At 40.3% G+C, this 18058-nt stretch overlaps 1 protein-coding gene and 1 long non-coding RNA gene across 5 annotated transcripts in view; one reads left to right on the top strand and one right to left on the bottom strand.

Annotated features, from left to right (window-relative positions):
• LOC126542830 (uncharacterized) overlaps nt 1–4532 on the bottom strand; it is a 30693-nt gene extending 26161 nt beyond the window's left edge. The window contains exons 1-3 of the mRNA XM_050189941.3: nt 4361–4532; nt 3622–3800; nt 373–590 (exon numbers count right to left, since the gene is read on the bottom strand). Of these exons, the coding sequence (XP_050045898.1) occupies nt 373–590; nt 3622–3792 (389 nt within the window). The 5' untranslated portion in view covers nt 3793–3800; nt 4361–4532. The remainder of the gene's footprint in view (nt 1–372; nt 591–3621; nt 3801–4360) is intronic.
• A 66-nt stretch (nt 4533–4598) lies between these two features.
• Nucleotides 4599–17731, top strand: LOC129387829 (uncharacterized). Of its 4 annotated transcripts, none has more exons than XR_011892723.1 (3): nt 4599–4672; nt 5126–5313; nt 9885–17731. It is a non-coding gene; the product is annotated as an uncharacterized lncRNA (long non-coding RNA). The 4 variants fall into 4 exon arrangements; XR_011892721.1 differs by having other exon boundaries at nt 4667–4752; XR_011892722.1 differs by lacking the exon at nt 4599–4672 and adding an exon at nt 4685–4868.
• Nucleotides 17732–18058: the final 327 nt, after the last annotated feature.

The following is an 18058-nucleotide window of genomic DNA, read 5'->3' as shown; positions in this document are numbered from 1 at the left end:
ACAATTTTGTAACGATGCCTTCTACTCAATTCTATGCCACTCATCATTCACCATTCCTGGCTGGCTGATCCCATTGATAATGTAGGTGGAGTATCGCTATGACCACTGACGAAAGGCAAAAATGTACAGCATCCGAAAAGGTATGGCTAGAAAAACAGTCATGGTTACCATGCATGGATTAGTTTTCACATGTGCATCTGGGCGACCTGAGATAGCATCTGCAGGCAATCTCTCGTTTGGGTTGTTTTTATCTTACAAGTGAAAGAATTGCGAGCACGATGTGCCGTCTAAAAAATCTACGAGCTGTTGCTCCCTTATCTGTTTCTCCTTATCTTCTTCAAGCTTCATAAATACCACAGTGGGCCAACAAACCTGGGCAACTGTTCAGCCAGTTCAGGAGTGTCACTGGTCAGGTCAGTAAGGCCTTTCACTTGAAGTGCCTCCGCAGCTCTCAGCAGTGAGGAAAGCTGCTCACGTGAGACATTCACTTCGCCATGGTACATGAAATCTACAATGGCTCTCAGTTCAGAGAATTTGAAATCTTTGAGGATGACAATTGGGTGCTGGCAGTTGTTCTCTGCAAATAAAGTCTGCAAGATATAAAACATTAGAAGATAAACCACCAATTGCTTTCAAGACAAAAAAAAAGGGATGGAGGATAGGAGGAGGTATGGTGTTTAGTGACAGTAACAGTTCTATCAGGAACACAAATTACAGAAAAAGAAAAGGCCCAAAAAAGAGATAAATTGAGCTTCGCTCTAGTCTAGGTGTAAAGACAGTAATTAGAAACCCCGTCGCAGTTGCTCAATAGATATGGCATTGCGCTGCTGAGCACAAGGTCACGGTTCAATCTTGGTCGCCAAGGCAGCCTTTCAAAGGGAGTGGAACACAAAGACACACATATACCATGCATTGGGCGCACATTAAGAATCCGAGGTGGTCACAATTAATCCAGAGTTGTACGGCATGCCTCATAATCAGATTGTGGGTTTGACAATGACAGGGTGTTTGTTTGACAATACATGAATCCATGATTGTCATCGTGCTGAGGCAAAACATGACAACATGAGTCAACTGACTAGGCAGACCATTTCAGCAGGCAAAAAACCCCGGAATTTTAATTTTAACGCATAAGCATTTACAATACCAGGTTGCAGTGGCCTATCCACCTAAACGTACGGAACTTCATATGAATACTTCCAGTATGACGACACACTTGGTAGTTCATATTCAGTGCAACTTGCTTGATCTACATGCCCACAAAAAGAATGTGATAAGTTATTGTACAAATAACACCAACAATCAGGGAAATGAAAAAAATAAAACATTCTTCCTGGTTCACTTGCTCAAGGCCTATCCTTTACATTAAAAGATGTCAAACCTCAGTGACTGAAATTCTGTATCAGCGCTAAGCCTTGCAAAATATAAATGGCTGCACTATGTCACTGCAAAAACAAGAAATAACATAATCTTTACAATCTCTACAAATTCTAGCATACTACAAGATATAGATGTGTTACCAAGGGTAAAATTCAATGATGACAGGTTACCAAGGTAAAATGTTAGCCTTGAGAGAAAAAGGGAAGGTCATCAGAGAAAAATAGAAAACGGCAAACAGAAAGCAGAGGAACTCAGATTGCTCATCATCTGATTTAGGTCTACTGCAGGATATAGGCTACAATGTCAAAGGCCCAGATATCTCGATAACCTGCATTTGCGACATCTTAACTCATTGTAGTACACGTAAGTAACCCCCTGATTACTTCAGCTGCATTTCATTTATCTGTACATCCGCTATGTTACTCAAATGGACTACCAACTACCTTTAGTATACAAGAGATGACTTGCCAACTCCAGTTCTCCCTCTTTATGTAAACTAGAATATTGTCTACCCGCACTTAATCTCTAATCCACACTACCGTTTTCCTGTTTTTTAACGTTATACCTATCTGCTTCTGTTCAACCACTCATTGTGCAGTACATAGCTTTCTTTAAAGTTTCTATGTAATGCTCCAAGTTATGGCCTTTTATATTTACTGACAAATTAACATGATTATATACTTTTGTTTTCAAGGACTTCAGTAAGCTGCTGTTCACTTAGGAATGCCTGCTACATGAGCTCCAATCCTTTCTTGTTCTTCTGCAGAATTCTTTCACATGACCCTGGTCCCCTATGACTATTTTATCTAGATAAGTAAATGCCTTCACTGCTTCAATAGGCTGGTCACCGATCACAAACCTGTTCCTTAATAGGCTATTGAACATTAGTTTTTTTACATATTAATCTTTAGACCTCCCCTTAGACTTTGAGAGTTCAGATCCTCAATGATTTGTTGTATGTCCCCTCCCCTTTTGATAAAGACGGCATCATGCAAACTGCCGGTTGCCAAGATGTTCCCTGTGAATTTTTATCTCAAACCTTTTGATACGGGTGTCACATGGCGCACTTTTGATCGCGATCAAGCCCGATCCTGATAGAATTTCTCAGTCGTGATTGGCTACTTAGCGCAAGCTGCACGAGGGAGCCAATCACAGTTGATAATTTCGATCCGGATCAGGCTTAATCTCGATCAAAAGTGGTTGTCTGACACCAGTATTAAATCCAGCATCTGGAATATTTATTGCAAGCTGCAGTGAATAACATAGAAAACATTGTACATCCTTGCCTGAAGCACTTAAAAAAATATATTTCCCCTTTTCTTGAGAATTACAATAGCTGTGGAATGCCTGTAGAGTGCAGATATTTCAAAGATATTCACATATGCTTTTTCTACAACTTGGAGACACAATGCTTCCTCTAGCTGTTAATGTGTCTATAAAACTCACATGCCTTTCAGTATCTGACAAAGGCAACAGAGAGGTTGGCTATAATCCAGATTTCCGAGTAACTTGATTAATGACACGAATATGGTCTATTGTTGAATATCCCCTTTCCCCAGCACAGGGTAGCCAGCAAGTACTTACACTGGCTAACCTCCCTGTCTTTCCTTCCCTTTTTTCTCTCTCTTTTGTGGCTGGCTGGTTCCCTGGCTTGATTTAAACATTCTAACAAATTTTTTTTTTAGACAAAACTAAGTGCAGCAATAGGACCAATAAAAGGTAACACAACAGAGCCAATTCAAGTGTTGCCTTTATTCTATTGAAGGTTACCTTAGTGACAATAGGACAACAAAATAATGAGTCTGTCGATTTTCAATTCATTGTATTGTTTCTTTTTTTTTAATAGATGTTGAGTGCTGTGTTAGCATTCTTACAAGTCTCTGGTGCCTTTTACGTAATGAGGCATTGCATATAAAGAACCAGGAGCTTTTTAAGTGTAGCATCATGGCTATCCTTCCCTCTCAAAATTTTAAACTGCATCCTTATAGAGCTGGCTTTAGATGTAGATGTCGTAAACATGGCATTTCTGGGCACTAATTCACTGGGAACTCTGTTGTGCAGTTGCCAGTGAAGTGTATGAAGGTGCATTCCTAGCTCCTATACTGATATTAGTGTACGTGTATAAATAAATCTGAAAAGCAGGACAAGTAAATTGAAACCTAAACAAAATTCTTTAGGGCATTTCAACAAAGCAGGGAATAATGCAGATGTCTTTCGAACAATTAGAAATTCGGCAAGCACCTGAAAGAAGGGGCTGCAGGCTGAAAGCACAGCCTTGTGAGCCTTGAGGCTAAATCCTTCACAGGCAAGTGTGACATCTGTGAGCGACTCGCTGAACAGTAGCTGGTCGAGGGCACTCAGAAGGTTGCTGTAGTGGCTTTTCCACTTGAGACAAAATTGTTGGGAGCCCATACTGGCACCTGACCATGGAACACAGAAGAAAAACACCGTGATCAGTTTACTTCGGGGCACCATTAGGTTTTGGTTTCAAGACCCTTAGATGCGCTGACCCCGTTTTCACGCGCGCCACAGTTTAGAATGTTCATTGAGGTAATGACACCGTGAAATATTCAAAATTATCAAAAATCAACAGGCACTGGCCGTCAGTAAATCAGAACTAGCGCCCGGAGGGAGAAAAAAACCAAGAATCGCTTCCCTATGATGCAGCCGCAAGCTCTGTGTGAGGCTCTGCGTATTTGTGACAATGGTGTCAGATCTCACGGGCTTACTGTTAATATACACTTACGTTAAGACAAGAACGGCCGCTTACTTAATTATTTTCAGCATGAAAGGGCGCAACATGACGAACACATCTCTCCGTATTTTAAAACTCGCAAAATGCACAACTAGACAAGAACCACAACTGGCGGCAGCGTTAAACCCTACCAGAAATTAATTGTTGCACTGTTAATGTCAGCTTTCATACATCCTGCAAAATATGAGGAAAGCTTCAGCGAAATGAACGGAGTAGGTCACTCACCTCGCGCGAAATAAAACTCTGTTTACAAACCAACCGGACGCTCGCTCGCTCGCTCGATTCTACCCTTCACTGTTGCTAGTACGCCGTGTTTGATGTACGACGCGAGTGCCAAGTTTAGGGAAAAGAGACAAAAAAGAAAAAGTAAGACTCAAATAAATGGACATCCAAAATATTCCCAAAATCTACGCCATCAAAGTACATGTTGATGCAAGCCAAGTATATGAAGTACGAATGCTCTTTGCGCTATTATTTCTTCAGCTAAGGCGCATCTTGAGACGTCTCACGGCGGCACGGCGCTGACAGCGTCACTAGGTTGTCTGCTTGCTATGGTAGCAAAGTGCACCCGTTTCGTTTGTCACCCCTTGCAATTCGTGTTGTAGGCCCTATTAAACGTACGCGTAGCGAACATGAATAGCCGGAAATTAAGCATTACAAGCGACGTGCCTGATTATGTGATCACTCACTGTCATCCTTATTCATGGAAGCTCGCGGTGTAGTGAGCGTCACCGTGAGCTTCGAAACCAGTGCTCTCGTAGTTGAGCATTACCTCCTAGCTGTGCTTTTAGGCTCCTTATGTGTCTGCATCTTATAAAACTGTGTGTCTTCGTGCATGTTGTCAATCTTGGAACTATCTCGTTATTGTGTTGTCTTTTACTTCCTTCGTTACAGCACTGCTATGTTCAAATCTCTCTGACGTTTGTATTGATTTGCTTAATTTGCGGTGGGAGTATCATTGTGAGGCTAAAATTTACTGTTCTCATGCAGACTTGACTACACTTGGAAGCACAGTTGACCGCTACTGGTGGATACATGGCAAGAGTGGAAATCGGGGTGCAAGCCAATGAGGATCACCGGGCTGTGCATTTGATCCCAGTGACGTGCCGTTTAGCACTCAAAAAAGAAAGCAAAAAAAAAAATCTGTTTGTTTCGGAACATCCATTTGGTGCTTAGAGGTGTATATTATTTTTTTAGTGTGTGTCAACGTGTTTTATTGTTGGCTAATTAAGTGCAGTTACCTTCGTTCAGTGCTTGTTTCTGTCTTGTTTGCAATATGTAAATGGTTGGCAAGACGATTTGTTGGTGCCTAAGAGCCCACAAGAAAGGCGTGTGTGTAGTGCATACGGAATGGGTTTCACACACACACACACAAAAAAGTCCAGTGTTACCCTGTTAACGAAATGTGACGCCATCAATTTAGCTATAGTACACTTCATGTCTTAACTCAGATTGTGACCTAATTTCTGTATTTTGCCATTATTTCTGCATTTGAGGCATTGTACTTGCTGCAGTCTTAATGTGGTAACCTTATTAGACTGACTAGTCATTACATTTTCTCTTTACATCCTTACACAGCATACACTTTAGCAGAGCATATCATATGTGTGCTCTGTCATTGTCATAGTTACTCATTCAGTAGTCCAGTTAAAAAAATTGTGCTACATAAATGTCATATCTGGCAACATTCTTGCACCATTGAGGGAAACAGTATTGCTGTTTATAGTGCACAGTTATCCTTTATTATTTTAGATGCAAAATTTTTGTTGTATATTCAACAATGTGGCAAAAATTTCTCTGGTCAGATGACATAGTGAAGATGAAGTTGAAGTCACTTCTCAGAGCTCATTGGGGGTTCTTGAGCAAGCTAGCCATACAGGTTGTAAAACATATACACATTTTTCATCATTGATCTAGACATTGATTGCAGCATTGTTTTCATCATGTTGCATATTTACAACAGCAGGCTAAATATGTACTAAATTACGTATAAAAAGAATGCTTTTCGCTTGCATATTTCAATTCTGAACTAGAGTATTATGATATAAATGAGAAGTACAACAAAGCAGCTAATTTTCATTTGTGGATGAAATGATTGCAAGGCTGTAAATGTTTTGCTGCATAAGTACAGCCAGCAGGTATGCAACATGTCAAAAAAAGGACAGATTGTGTGAGGGCAAGGCTGGACTGTCAAAGTGTATTAAATTCTATTAGGAAAATATAAGCACATGTAAATAAATGGCTAGGGTACCTTTTTTCACTGTTTTTCACTAATGTTTGACTATAGAACCTTGTCATATTCATTTAATTATTCTTAAACTACAAAATTATACGTAAGTATTGCTCAAATTCAGAGCTCGTTTTTATTTATAAATAAAAAAAATCAGAAGGCAGTTTTCATGGGGAATGTTGGGGGTAATGCTTCTAATACTTGTTTAGTATTCAGCTCTAACCAAGCAAAAGGGTGAAAATTGCCCTTAGAACCATAAGTTAGAATGAGCATCAGTTCAAACCAGCTACTCCACATACCATATTCTACAGCATAAGCTCAAAGTTTCATGTTCACTTAGCCCTTTTCCTTGTTTTACACCTTCAACCAAGTAATTTTGCCCATGCAGGAGATTCTACCTCTAACATTAGCGTGTTTCACATGCTCTGACCATTGCATTATAAGAGTTTGTTGTGTTTTCACCACAGTGTGTGTGATTTTTTTTCTTCTAATGTGCAATGTGACATGTCTTCAACATCAAGGTCTTATTAGGCTAGAATTACACCTGTATGCCTAATGTCTGTGTATGTCAATAGGTTCCATATGGTAAGCACCAACAGAAGCACTTACAGATTGAGTTGCAACTTTTACTTCCTTTAAATGATGAACTTTGGTCATCTTTCCAACACAGTGACACCACTGAAAGGCCACGCTGGACATCAGTTCGAAGATCTCACTAAATCATTCAATTAGTAGTAGTGACGGATGGTGTGTACGAATGCCAGGGACGTAATCTGTGTGAGCTTATGACTCGCGCTTACTGAGAATTCCTCATTCAAGGAGAACAGTTACAAGCCAAAAGAAGTTTCATGGGTTACCCAGTCTTTTCAGACAGGGATGAAGACGCGCTGCTTCCTACAAGGTAGCACATGTGCAGTCTTGGGCATCTGAGGGCATCGCAGACCTCTTGTTGCTCTGTTTCGTGCGGCTAGAATCTATTTGTCCCTCTAAGAAGGTTGTAAGGTGCTGGGAACTTCGCACCTATTTAACAGGCCAGAGTCTCATTTGTTATTGAAATTAACCAGACAAATCACTCCAGTAACTAAGAACGGCCAGGTACCACCATCCACCGAATCAAGAAAGAACTCTCAATCTGTCAGTCTTCTGGTATAGTAAGATTCGGTCACGTATGCTGTCAAGAGTATTGTTTGTCACTCAACTGCTTGATCATACCGTGTATGAAGAATGGTTCAAACTAATAGGGCAGCAAAGATAAAGGTAACGGCAAGCGGCACAACAGGAGTGCTTACTGCACTTGTGTTCTGTTGCTTGCCTTTGTTTTTGCTGCGCTGTTCGTTTTAACAAATAACCAGTACCAAGTTGCCAGTTTTTATGTCCTGTCAATGCTTGTGTTGTGTCGCTTACCTTTATCTTGGTCTTTGCTACACTGTTAATTTTAACCGTGAACTAGCACCAACGCACCCAGTTTTCTGTCCAGTCGGCACTTGTGTCACTCGTCTTGTCTTCCTCTTCACTGCGCTCATAAGTTTTATCCATGAACCAGTACCAACTTGCGCAGTTTTCTCTCTTCTTCAGATAAGAATTTGTGAAAACTGATATTAAACTCTCATTGGCTCCACAGGTGGCAACAGGAAACCATCAAACTTTACTCATGGCTCAGTGAAATCTGCATGTTGCCATGTGCATAGTCTTTTTATGCACGTCATATTTGTATCGCTGCTTTGAAAGTCAGAAATAGCTCTGAATGGGTGCCTGTTATTGTAGAGTGTCTTTTGCTTTTGACCACCTTCACAGTGAAGTACTTTTTCTTTATTTTAATTGTTTTCAACATATAAGTTGCTGTTTCCAATGTTCGAACTGTTCAAAACTGTCTTGTTGGAAACCCTTTAGTAGTTCTTTAATTGCTGGCACTTAGTAACTCAGGAAGCACATTAAGACTTTGTATCTAACTCAAAACAGTAGGACAGTCCACCTACCTCATGACAAAAAAACACAACCACAATCTGCCAGAGGCTTTCTGAATTATTAGCTGACGTGTTTATCTACTGATAAAAGGATGCACAAGTTTCATGTACGCAATGCCTACAACTAGGCAATGCCTACAACAACCCAATGCACAAGATTGCAGATGTGCAGCACTTCACAAATAAAATAATCTGAAAGTGTGTTGCTCAGACTTTGCAAAACGTCTGATTCAAAATTTCTCAAAATTTTAGGGAGGCATGTACAGTTAACTACAAAGCATGATTGATGTGTACAAACACTACAGGTAACTTATGTTGCTTTCTTGTGCAATCTTCAGATACCATGTGTGCCACTGTATTCCACTAATTGTTTCTGACAGCAAATTGCACCAAAATCCATAAATTAGTTGTGCCCATGTTTTTAGCTCTCATAAACGAGTACAATGTGGACCACTTGCTTTCATGGATTGGTTTTAATAGCCTGTAAAGCAATTCTCTGTTTTATATATGCACCATCGGAACAATAATTGGTTATGTTGCATGATGGAAAAACTGCTCATTGCTTGCTTGCTTGCTTCTTTTCTTTTTTTTAAAGGTGAATGGAGGAAAAGGTGGGCAGCTTTTCATGATGCTGTTATCAACAATTTTTTTTTTATGTGCTGGTGATAGGGACAGTTTCCATATTATTTTGTTAACTGTAGCACTTATGCTAGCTTGCTTTCACTTATGTCAACTTGCTTTCAGATTCAAGTACTTAAGTGCATTGTATATTCAAGAGGGAATGACATTTTAGATCGCTGCTAGTGTTTTTGGGAGGTATCGCAGTGCCTGTCATGTATTTGTATTTAGCAGCTTGCTGGGTCGGGTGGAACTCTATTACTGGTACTGCTCATTGTCAAATTGCACATTCATTGGCAAACTGTAGTGGTAGTATTTAATGAGGTTCAAGTAAGAACTGCAACCTACTGACCTAGTAATGTTCCCTAACATTAAAGCAGTGAATTTTTTTATCGCTTTGCCTGAGGCACAACCTCCTTAGACATTTCACACAGTTTCTATTTAAAGACTCTAAGATACTTTATATAGGTACTCTAAGGGACCTGTAGGTCATCACAGAGAGGGGGGAGGGGAACAAACAATGATCAGTTGATCAGTAATAAGTCATAAAATGCATAACACGCTCAAGTTTACTGGAAAAAATGGGGGGAAAAAAGGAAAAAAACCTAGGTAAGTGAAAGAACATCTTTGTAACAACTGAACAAAAGAAACTTAGCTGCATCAAAGGCAATGAGTGGTCAGTCATTTAACAACAAAAATTGTTCACACATTCTATGTAGCTTAGCTTTATTTTTTGCATTGTATTTTTTCCTTGTTATGCTTGACTGTCAACATTAGTGGTTCACACTGTCACCTCATTCAACTTAATGGCCATACTGTAGCTGGAACATGCATTTTCCAAGTCGGCTCTTTACCATCTAGTGCTTTTATTTGCCTACTTTACTGAAGGATTTTGTTTCTTTCTAACCACATTCTTTTCTTTCTCTCCTTTATAAAGTGCCGACACAATCCAACACCTCAGCGCTACAAAAGAAGCACCATGTTGGTAGAGCTGGGCGACCTGTGACTGCACCATGCCCCTACTGTTTCGCCCATCTGAGTGTCAAATCCCTGTCGAGGCACAAGAAGGACATGCATGGAAGCCAGAAGAAAGTGCACAAGTGCTCAATGTGTGACGCAAAGTTGACACGGCTTGACAATCTTCGGCGGCACATGATGCTTCGTCACCGTTACCAGAAAACACACTGACACCACTCAAAATATGACTGGCAGTGACCATTCTCACCCAGTCAAGGAAACCTCAGTTTCAAGATCCCTGCTTAATAATCATTTATGCCATGCTCCTGTGCCAGTTTGAATTGAATGATAACAGTGATGCAGACATGCTGCAGTGAGAAAACAAACACTGCAGCAAGGAGACACTTTGAAAGTTCCGAGCTTTACATCAAAGTACTATAATGCTTGAATTGCTTTTGTTCCGCAGTCAAGCGAAAACCTGCAGGTAAAGCTTGATTTTAACTGCCATTTACAGCTATCCTTACCTCCCTTTATAAAAAGGGAGGGAGATAGAGTGCAAATCATAATTTCTCCTTTTTCTTATGCTGTGTCCATGAAATCACGACATCTACATGCTTAGTAGCACCACCTTTCATCAAAATGATTCTTAGGTGGTGTCATGAATACAAGAACTATCTGAAACAAATGCTTCTTTTTATGCTTTCTTTATTTTCTTGTATGTTGTTGGAAGCTTTTCCAATTTGCATGTTTTTTATGTCGGGCAGCACTTCTTTATTACATTATGCACCATATTTTGGTCCCTGTGGTGTAGCTAGCCTGGTTTTTATGTAGCGTTAGTTGTGTCGATAACAAAAACCACTGCAAGCAAAGTGCAGTGGAGTACATTTGTATATTATGATGATAATGTGCAGCCACCTTGACCAGTGGTAAGAGAGCCTATGTACTTGGGGTGCCATTCTGGACATTGTCAAATTTGGTAGTGGTGGTATTTTGAGCCTACCAGATTGGTTGTCGCAGCCCTATGGGCCAGTCAGAGCTGACAAGATGGCAAATTTGACAAGAATAGCACTCTTGGTCTCATCTTGTCATTAGCGATGACAAATCTCTCTAGACTCTGTTGTACTATTTTGCGTATAGAAAAATCAGCTGAGTATTTATCTTTAGCACAATGCGTTGGCGGGCTAGTTGGTGCGAATCCATGAATACTTTGTTTAGCGCAAAACGACAGAGACAAGAAAGACGACAGGACAAGGCGCTACTCTCAACTGACATCATTTTATCGCGTCACTCCTTTATAGACCGCTCAAACCAGAGGAACATGCGCAGTGAGCACCATGCGATGGAGCCACCAACATCCGATCCCAAGAGCGCACTCATGCGACAGAATCCAAAAAACCAAATTCAGCGCTGTACAAGGTTAAGGAAGGCACACTAATGCACTGTGACCCCAATGACTGAATGAAAAATGCTTCCGATAACTCTCGGGCGGTGGTGTCACGGCTCTTTTTCAAAATCGTGGTATCACGAAACATGGGTTTGCACTTGCATGTTTTACAATGCTGAGCCAAATGGGAACCTGTGCCTGTTGGTATGGATCGCTCATGTTCCCAAAGGCACAAACAGGATGTGCCTTTCCGTACAATAGTCAGTGAAAACAACTGTTGGCAGGTTTTGGTTAGCCGCTTTTTGCAAAAACAGTTGAAGCATTTAACTATTGACGATCCTTATGGCATAAAGGATTCTTTCGATGTTGTTTCCTTTCTGGAAGACAACCATTCAGTAGCCGACATTTTTTCTGTTGACGTCGAAGATCTTTACTATTCAATACCGCATGATGAGCTATTTCGCAGTGTGATGACGTGCATCGAAGAAAGTGGCGAGGTAGATTTTCGCAATGTGACCGGGTTGTCTTCGGAAAGTTTCATATCCCTTCTTGAATTTTATTTAAGTGCAACTTTTATCCGGTTCGAAAACAACCTTTTTATCCAGAAAAATGGTGTGTGTATTGGTTCATGTGTGGCGCCTGCTCCTTGTAATATCTTTTTATCGTTTGTCGACCGCACTCTTAAGAGTGCCTTAAACAATGACTCGGTTCAAATTTTTAGATATGTTGACGATTTTCTTGTTGTGATAAAACAGACTAACAATGACTGCTCTGTGACGGTAGCTGATATTTTAACTCTGTTCAATGACAATGGCAAACGTTTAACTTTCACACATGAGCTATCTAGGGACGGTAAACTCCAGTTTTTAGATTTGCAGCTATCCTTACAAACAGGCCACGCCTGTTGGATGTATTCGCCACGTACACGTAAGGAACTTTTACCTTACACGTCTGCGCACTCAAAGACTGTGAAACGCGCCATTGCTTTGATGTGTTTAGAATCTTCCTTAATGAAATCTTGTCATCACTCTGCGAACATGAGTTTCATTGCTCAGTTAAATAGGCTGCAGGCTGCTGGTTACCCAAGTGTGGTGGTGACGTCAGTCTCGGAGGTATTGCTTCAGAAACTGAAAGGGAAGCGGCACAAAAGAAACCGCATCACACAAAAGAAGAGGCCTGAAGTTGTGCCGTATTGCCACAGAGTGGCTCACAATCTAAAGAATGTCGCCACTAGATACCGAATTCCGGTAGTGTTTTCCGCTCCTCAGAAACTGTCAATGTTGTGCAGCCGTATTTCTAAAGTAAAAAACCTGATTGTGAAAAGAACCACGTGAAGTTTGTAGATTGCAGAGTCGGTGTGGTTTATAAGATTCCCTTGTCATGTGGCAAAGTGTATGTAGGGCAGTCAGGCCGCTGTGTTAACGAGCGCCTTAGAGAACATGAGCGATCCATACCAACAGGCACAGGTTCCCATTTGGCTCAGCATTGTAAAACATGCAAGTGCAAACCCATGTTTCGTGATACCACGATTTTGAAAAAGAGCCGTGACACCACCGCCCGAGAGTTATCGGAAGCATTTTTCATTCAGTCATTGGGGTCACAGTGCATTAGTGTGCCTTCCTTAACCTTGTACAGCGCTGAATTTGATTTTTTGGATTCTGTCGCATGAGTGCGCTCTTGGGATCGGATGTTGGTGGCTCCATCGCATGGTGCTCACTGCGCATGTTCCTCTGGTTTGAGCGGTCTATAAAGGAGTGACGCGATAAAATGATGTCAGTTGAGAGTAGCGCCTTGTCCTGTCGTCTTTCTTGTCTCTGTCGTTTTGCGCTAAACAAAGTATTTATCTTTAGCTTGATTAAGTGGTGCTTGCAAATTGGTTTTATTGAAACCCATGGAAGCTCTTGAATATTAAGATTTTCAACTCCTAGAAGGCCATAGATATTTTACTTGCAACGTCCTATACTTCTCAAAACAAAGCCCTTTGAATTAAATTTTAAAAAAAAGCAAGAACGGGACACATGGTAGCAGTGCAGTGACTGCTTCAAGGATTTTCACTTGATCCAAATGACTGAATTACTTGCATCTGCTCAACATGCAAGCAACAACCAATGGGTGCAGCCAATATGTGGTATAATCATAACCCATTTCAGTGCTCGTAGCTCAGTGACTGCATTACTACAGAAAGCTCATCTTTTTGAACAGAGGTTGAAAAAAATCAGAATATTTTTTTACGCCACTAGATGACAGATCCATATTTCCCAAGCTTCGGAAGGTAATGAAAGTACTTCTCATCCTCAGCCATGGCCAAGCATGCACAGAGAGAAAAAGATCATTGTGGACCATTGCATATTTAGTAAATCTCACAAGGACATTTTGTATGTATATATTGGTGTGCATTAAATTTAACAAGGTAAAGGATATGTTCAGTATGCACATAACAGAGAAGCCAAGGATTGCCCTATCATCTCTCAGGTGCTAGTGCGACATATACGTGCAAGTAAAGATGAAGGGACAGCATGCAGATAGAGACAGTCAGAAAAATGCTGCATTAGCTGGACGTCAAAAACATAAAGTAGCATATTGAATTGGGCAGGTTGGTACATTTCAGAACTTGACGATAACACCGCCAAACATGAAAAGCATGAAACTGGAATTAAATGGTTGCAGATGCAATGCTTAAGTTGAAGTATTTTGATGATAATGCACACTGTCAGATGGCAAAAAGCAAGAGTAAATCATTTCTGAGTGTCAACCAGGAACTGATAGCAATAAGCATAGGAAATTTAGTTTTCACTATTTATAAAAACTGCTACCTGCAGAACCGTCTCAGGTCTTTAAAAAAATCTTGCCTCAAATTTACCACATTTTCTGCCTGTTACCTGCACAAAAATTAAAGATGTTTGAATATAAAATTTGGGTTTGGGCTAAACGTGAACATTGACTTGTGATAAGAGTTTCACAGCATTGCCGTCACTGCTGCAAAGCTCATGGTGCTGCACCATGATTTGGCAGAGACCATCGGTGAGAGACCATTGACTGGACGTACAAAATTGTTTCTGGAGTTTTACTCTTTGTCGATAATTGTGTGAGGTTGTTAGTATATATTTTTGAGCATCGTTGTGTGCAGTTTTTGCAAAGTTGATAGGCATTTTTCTTTTTTAAAGATTGCAATGGGGGTGGTGTGTCAGGTTATACATGTGAAAATGAGGAACTTTATTTATTTCTTAGAAAACTGTGTAGGTCCTATGCATTGTATAAAGAACAGGGTAGGTATGGCACTCGGCACTGGCTGTAACAAGTTCATCGTCAATTGCCATAATGCACTGCATGTTTGAAATACTTTTGACTTCTTAGCACCATACGCTTCATCATACTTATATTGAAGCACCTTGTCCACTTGCCATCGAACATCACTGTTGAGTGGCCCCTTTTAAATAAAAAATTAAATACCATAGCCATCATAACATTATTTTCTCTCTGTAAAAAGTGAACTGTTGGAGCACAGCCATTTAACTTTAGAATTAATCTGGTCCAACAAATTAAGAAAGATTAAAATGCAATAACCCCTAGCGATCATGAGCATTTACCCACTTAGCAGTCATTCCGGCCATAAACTATTTTGTGCATTTGTGGAAGCCATAGAGAAAAAGTACTTGTCTGAAGAAGCGCATAGTAATGATTTATTTCAGAAGAAACTTCCTTGATTCCTAAGCTTTTGAACAGCATAGTCTCCAGCCAGTATCATTGTGGATTATCACCACAGGAAACATCTTCTCTAGGGTCCTCATCATCACTTTATTTTTCAGTGCTCTCATTCAGGGATGTTGGCTGGTCATCTGAAGATCGAATATATTCCTCCTTGGCACTAAAATAATATTCAGATTCAATAAACTCGTGCAAGTTCTCTTCATAAAACATACATAGAGAAAGCTGCCCATCCTCTCAGTGCTTCGCGAGAAACAATATTGTACGAATTCCTTCAAGTATGCTGCTAAACAAGTCCTGCCTATATACATGGATAATGAAAACTGCAATTACCAATAGTTCAATGAGTTCCCCAAAAGGTGCCACAACAAATACAAAGTGAAAAAAAACGCCTGTGCATGCAAGCAATTCCACATCCAGCACTTCCCAACATCTCGCTGGAAGTTATATTTTAGCATATTGGGAGGTGCCCAACACATGACCACAAAGGGTTAAATGTTCCCACTGTAGTCAGAACCACACAATATAGATAAATACATAAGTTTTGCCCCATATTCCCCACAAGCCATTGTTCAATGAAGCCTATATTTCTTTTAATAGACGCTTGGTGTTTTGATTTCATATTGCAGCCATGCTGTAATGAGGTGCTTGCAGGCACTGAGAGGCAGTGCTCGATGTAGGTTTTTCAGTCATGCTAGTGGTGAGTTTGAGAATTTAAACATACTAATTTCCCAAAATCACGGGGGCTCTGATGATTGTCACCCCTCCTGTGGGCAAAAAAGGAAACTGCAAGCCACCAAGTCCATACAACTTCTCTATACTTAACCAGGCACTGCTACTCAAAAAAAGATCAGTTAGAAATGAACAGTAATCAAACAAATGCTTCTAATTATCACTTCTTCAGTTAAAGCTGCTATTTCAAGCAATTTATACTTGGGTGACATGTAGCGACAATGCAGTTTTCTTTGTTACTAACAGTTCGTAGTGTTTTGCAAATGACATTATTGAAGAACCTTGTCGCATACAGCTGACATTGTCTAAACATTCGGCATTCTGTCCGAGCCCTTGGTGTAGACATTTTATTATTTATTTAAAAATACCTAACAGAGCCCAAGCGAGGCAGAATAAAAGAAGCAATTCACTGCCAGGATAATTTTCTTGCCAGAAAATTGAAATACTTGTTCTGTGGTACCAGTCAATGTTGGTTAATTACTACATGTTCGGTGAAGACCAGCTTCTGAGCAGTACCCACAGCCATCCCTATTGAGAAAAAACTTCTCAGCTTATGAAGCAGGCATCAAGCAAAATAGGCACATGTAAAACAAGGAGCTGTATAATTGTTCAGCTTATTGTGTTCAGAGTGCCTTTTCTATGGAAGCTGAAAATTAATTTCCGTACACATTAGCTTGTGCTAGAGAGAGCTCAGAGCAAAGGAGCTGAATTGTAGTGCCAGAGCCAGATAGGCGGTCAGAGCAATGCTCCTACCCGGACAGAGTGCTGAACGTGACCCTAAAAAATGCGAAAAGCGTGAAAAGGCATCAGCATTGAAAAAAAGCATTGCTACAAAATAGTGAGCCAAGTCTCTTAACTGGCCCAGTTGCAAGGGTAGCCAATGTTGTGTCTCCGGTGTCAATCGGTATCCTAGCAATTGTTTCCTCCTTCCAGCTCAACATTCTGCCTCAGCTTTAAAAAGTTTCCACCATAACACATAGTGTTGATAAATGTATAGCAGTACAAGACAGCATATCAAGTTCCATCTTTGCTTTGATAAGCAAGGCTTTTTGGCACGCTATTTGTCAAGATTAGAGTCGTATCACTGTCCTCAGATCAGCAATAGCACTATGTGACTGCTCTACATAAGCAAAAGATAGGTGACATACAATGTATAAAAGGACCGCTTAGCTGAAATTGGGAGTAATAATTTAATCACATCTTTGCAACAACACCTGATGGGCTTGCCATGGCGAAGACTGGTTATTCGAAAAACATTTTCAAATAAAGCCAACGTAGTGGACACCAAAGAAAAATTGACATGACTTAGAAATTTACATATGGTGAACATATCCAACATGCTCTATGTATGTGGTGAAAGCCTGCCATTGTACAAACCACCATAACTGTGCAGTTTTGTACAATAACATTGTTTATTAAAGAGACACTAAAGAGAAAATGATTTCTTCTGCATCAGTAAACTACCTTTCTATGACACCGAAAACACCACTCTTACTACAATAAGAGTCTTGGTAAGCCAGAAAAATCGTAAAAACGAAAGACGGGTGGCGACGCCTCCTTGAAGTTCCCGCACCTGGTCACTGTGACGTCATGGATTTTGATGGCATCTTCTAGCGCCTACTTAGTTATATAGTGCTACAGATTGACTACATTATGTTCTAAATGAACCAAATATTAAACATGACAAGTTTCGGGAACCTTTACTCAGCCAATGCCGCCCAAATGCGAAAACATACTTCAGAATCCCTGACGTCGCACTGACGTACTGGCATCTGGGTTTCGGCACGAAATTCAAATACTGATACTTCGACCTTCATTTTTTAATCTAATAATCAAACTATTATTTTGAAATGACTGCCTGCAAGGTTCTCAAACAATGCTTTATTAGTCTAAACTGATTTATTATTTCGCTTTAGTGTCCATTTAAATGGCTTATATCAGATTTTTATATTCTTTGCCTACCATCAGCAGCAGCATGTTTATCAGAATAAATATGATTATTTCTTCGTTGTGTTCTCACTCCTCTGCAGCTGGGCATTGTATAGCACAGTTCAACACTAAAATGCTCAATCCTCTAGAGCTGGGCATTGTACAGCACAGTTCAACACTAAGATGATGGCACCTGCGCTGAACACACTAGTGCCTTTACTTTGGTCATCTTTTCCTAGCTCTGTTGAGTCCACTTCCTTCCGTGTTTTCACTATATCAACGGGCTACCCTGTGATGCACACATTTACTACCACACAAACTATTTAACACATGTCTCGTCATGCTATCCACCTTTATTACTAGTTCCTCTAAGCAACTTGGCCATTACAGAGTTGGTAATTAAG

Source organism: Dermacentor andersoni, chromosome 2 (genome assembly GCF_023375885.2).
Source record: "Dermacentor andersoni chromosome 2, qqDerAnde1_hic_scaffold, whole genome shotgun sequence".
NCBI classification, from domain to species: domain Eukaryota; kingdom Metazoa; phylum Arthropoda; class Arachnida; order Ixodida; family Ixodidae; genus Dermacentor; species Dermacentor andersoni.
Note: the sequence above shows the minus strand (reverse complement) of the source record. Positions and strands in the feature narration are given on the sequence as shown.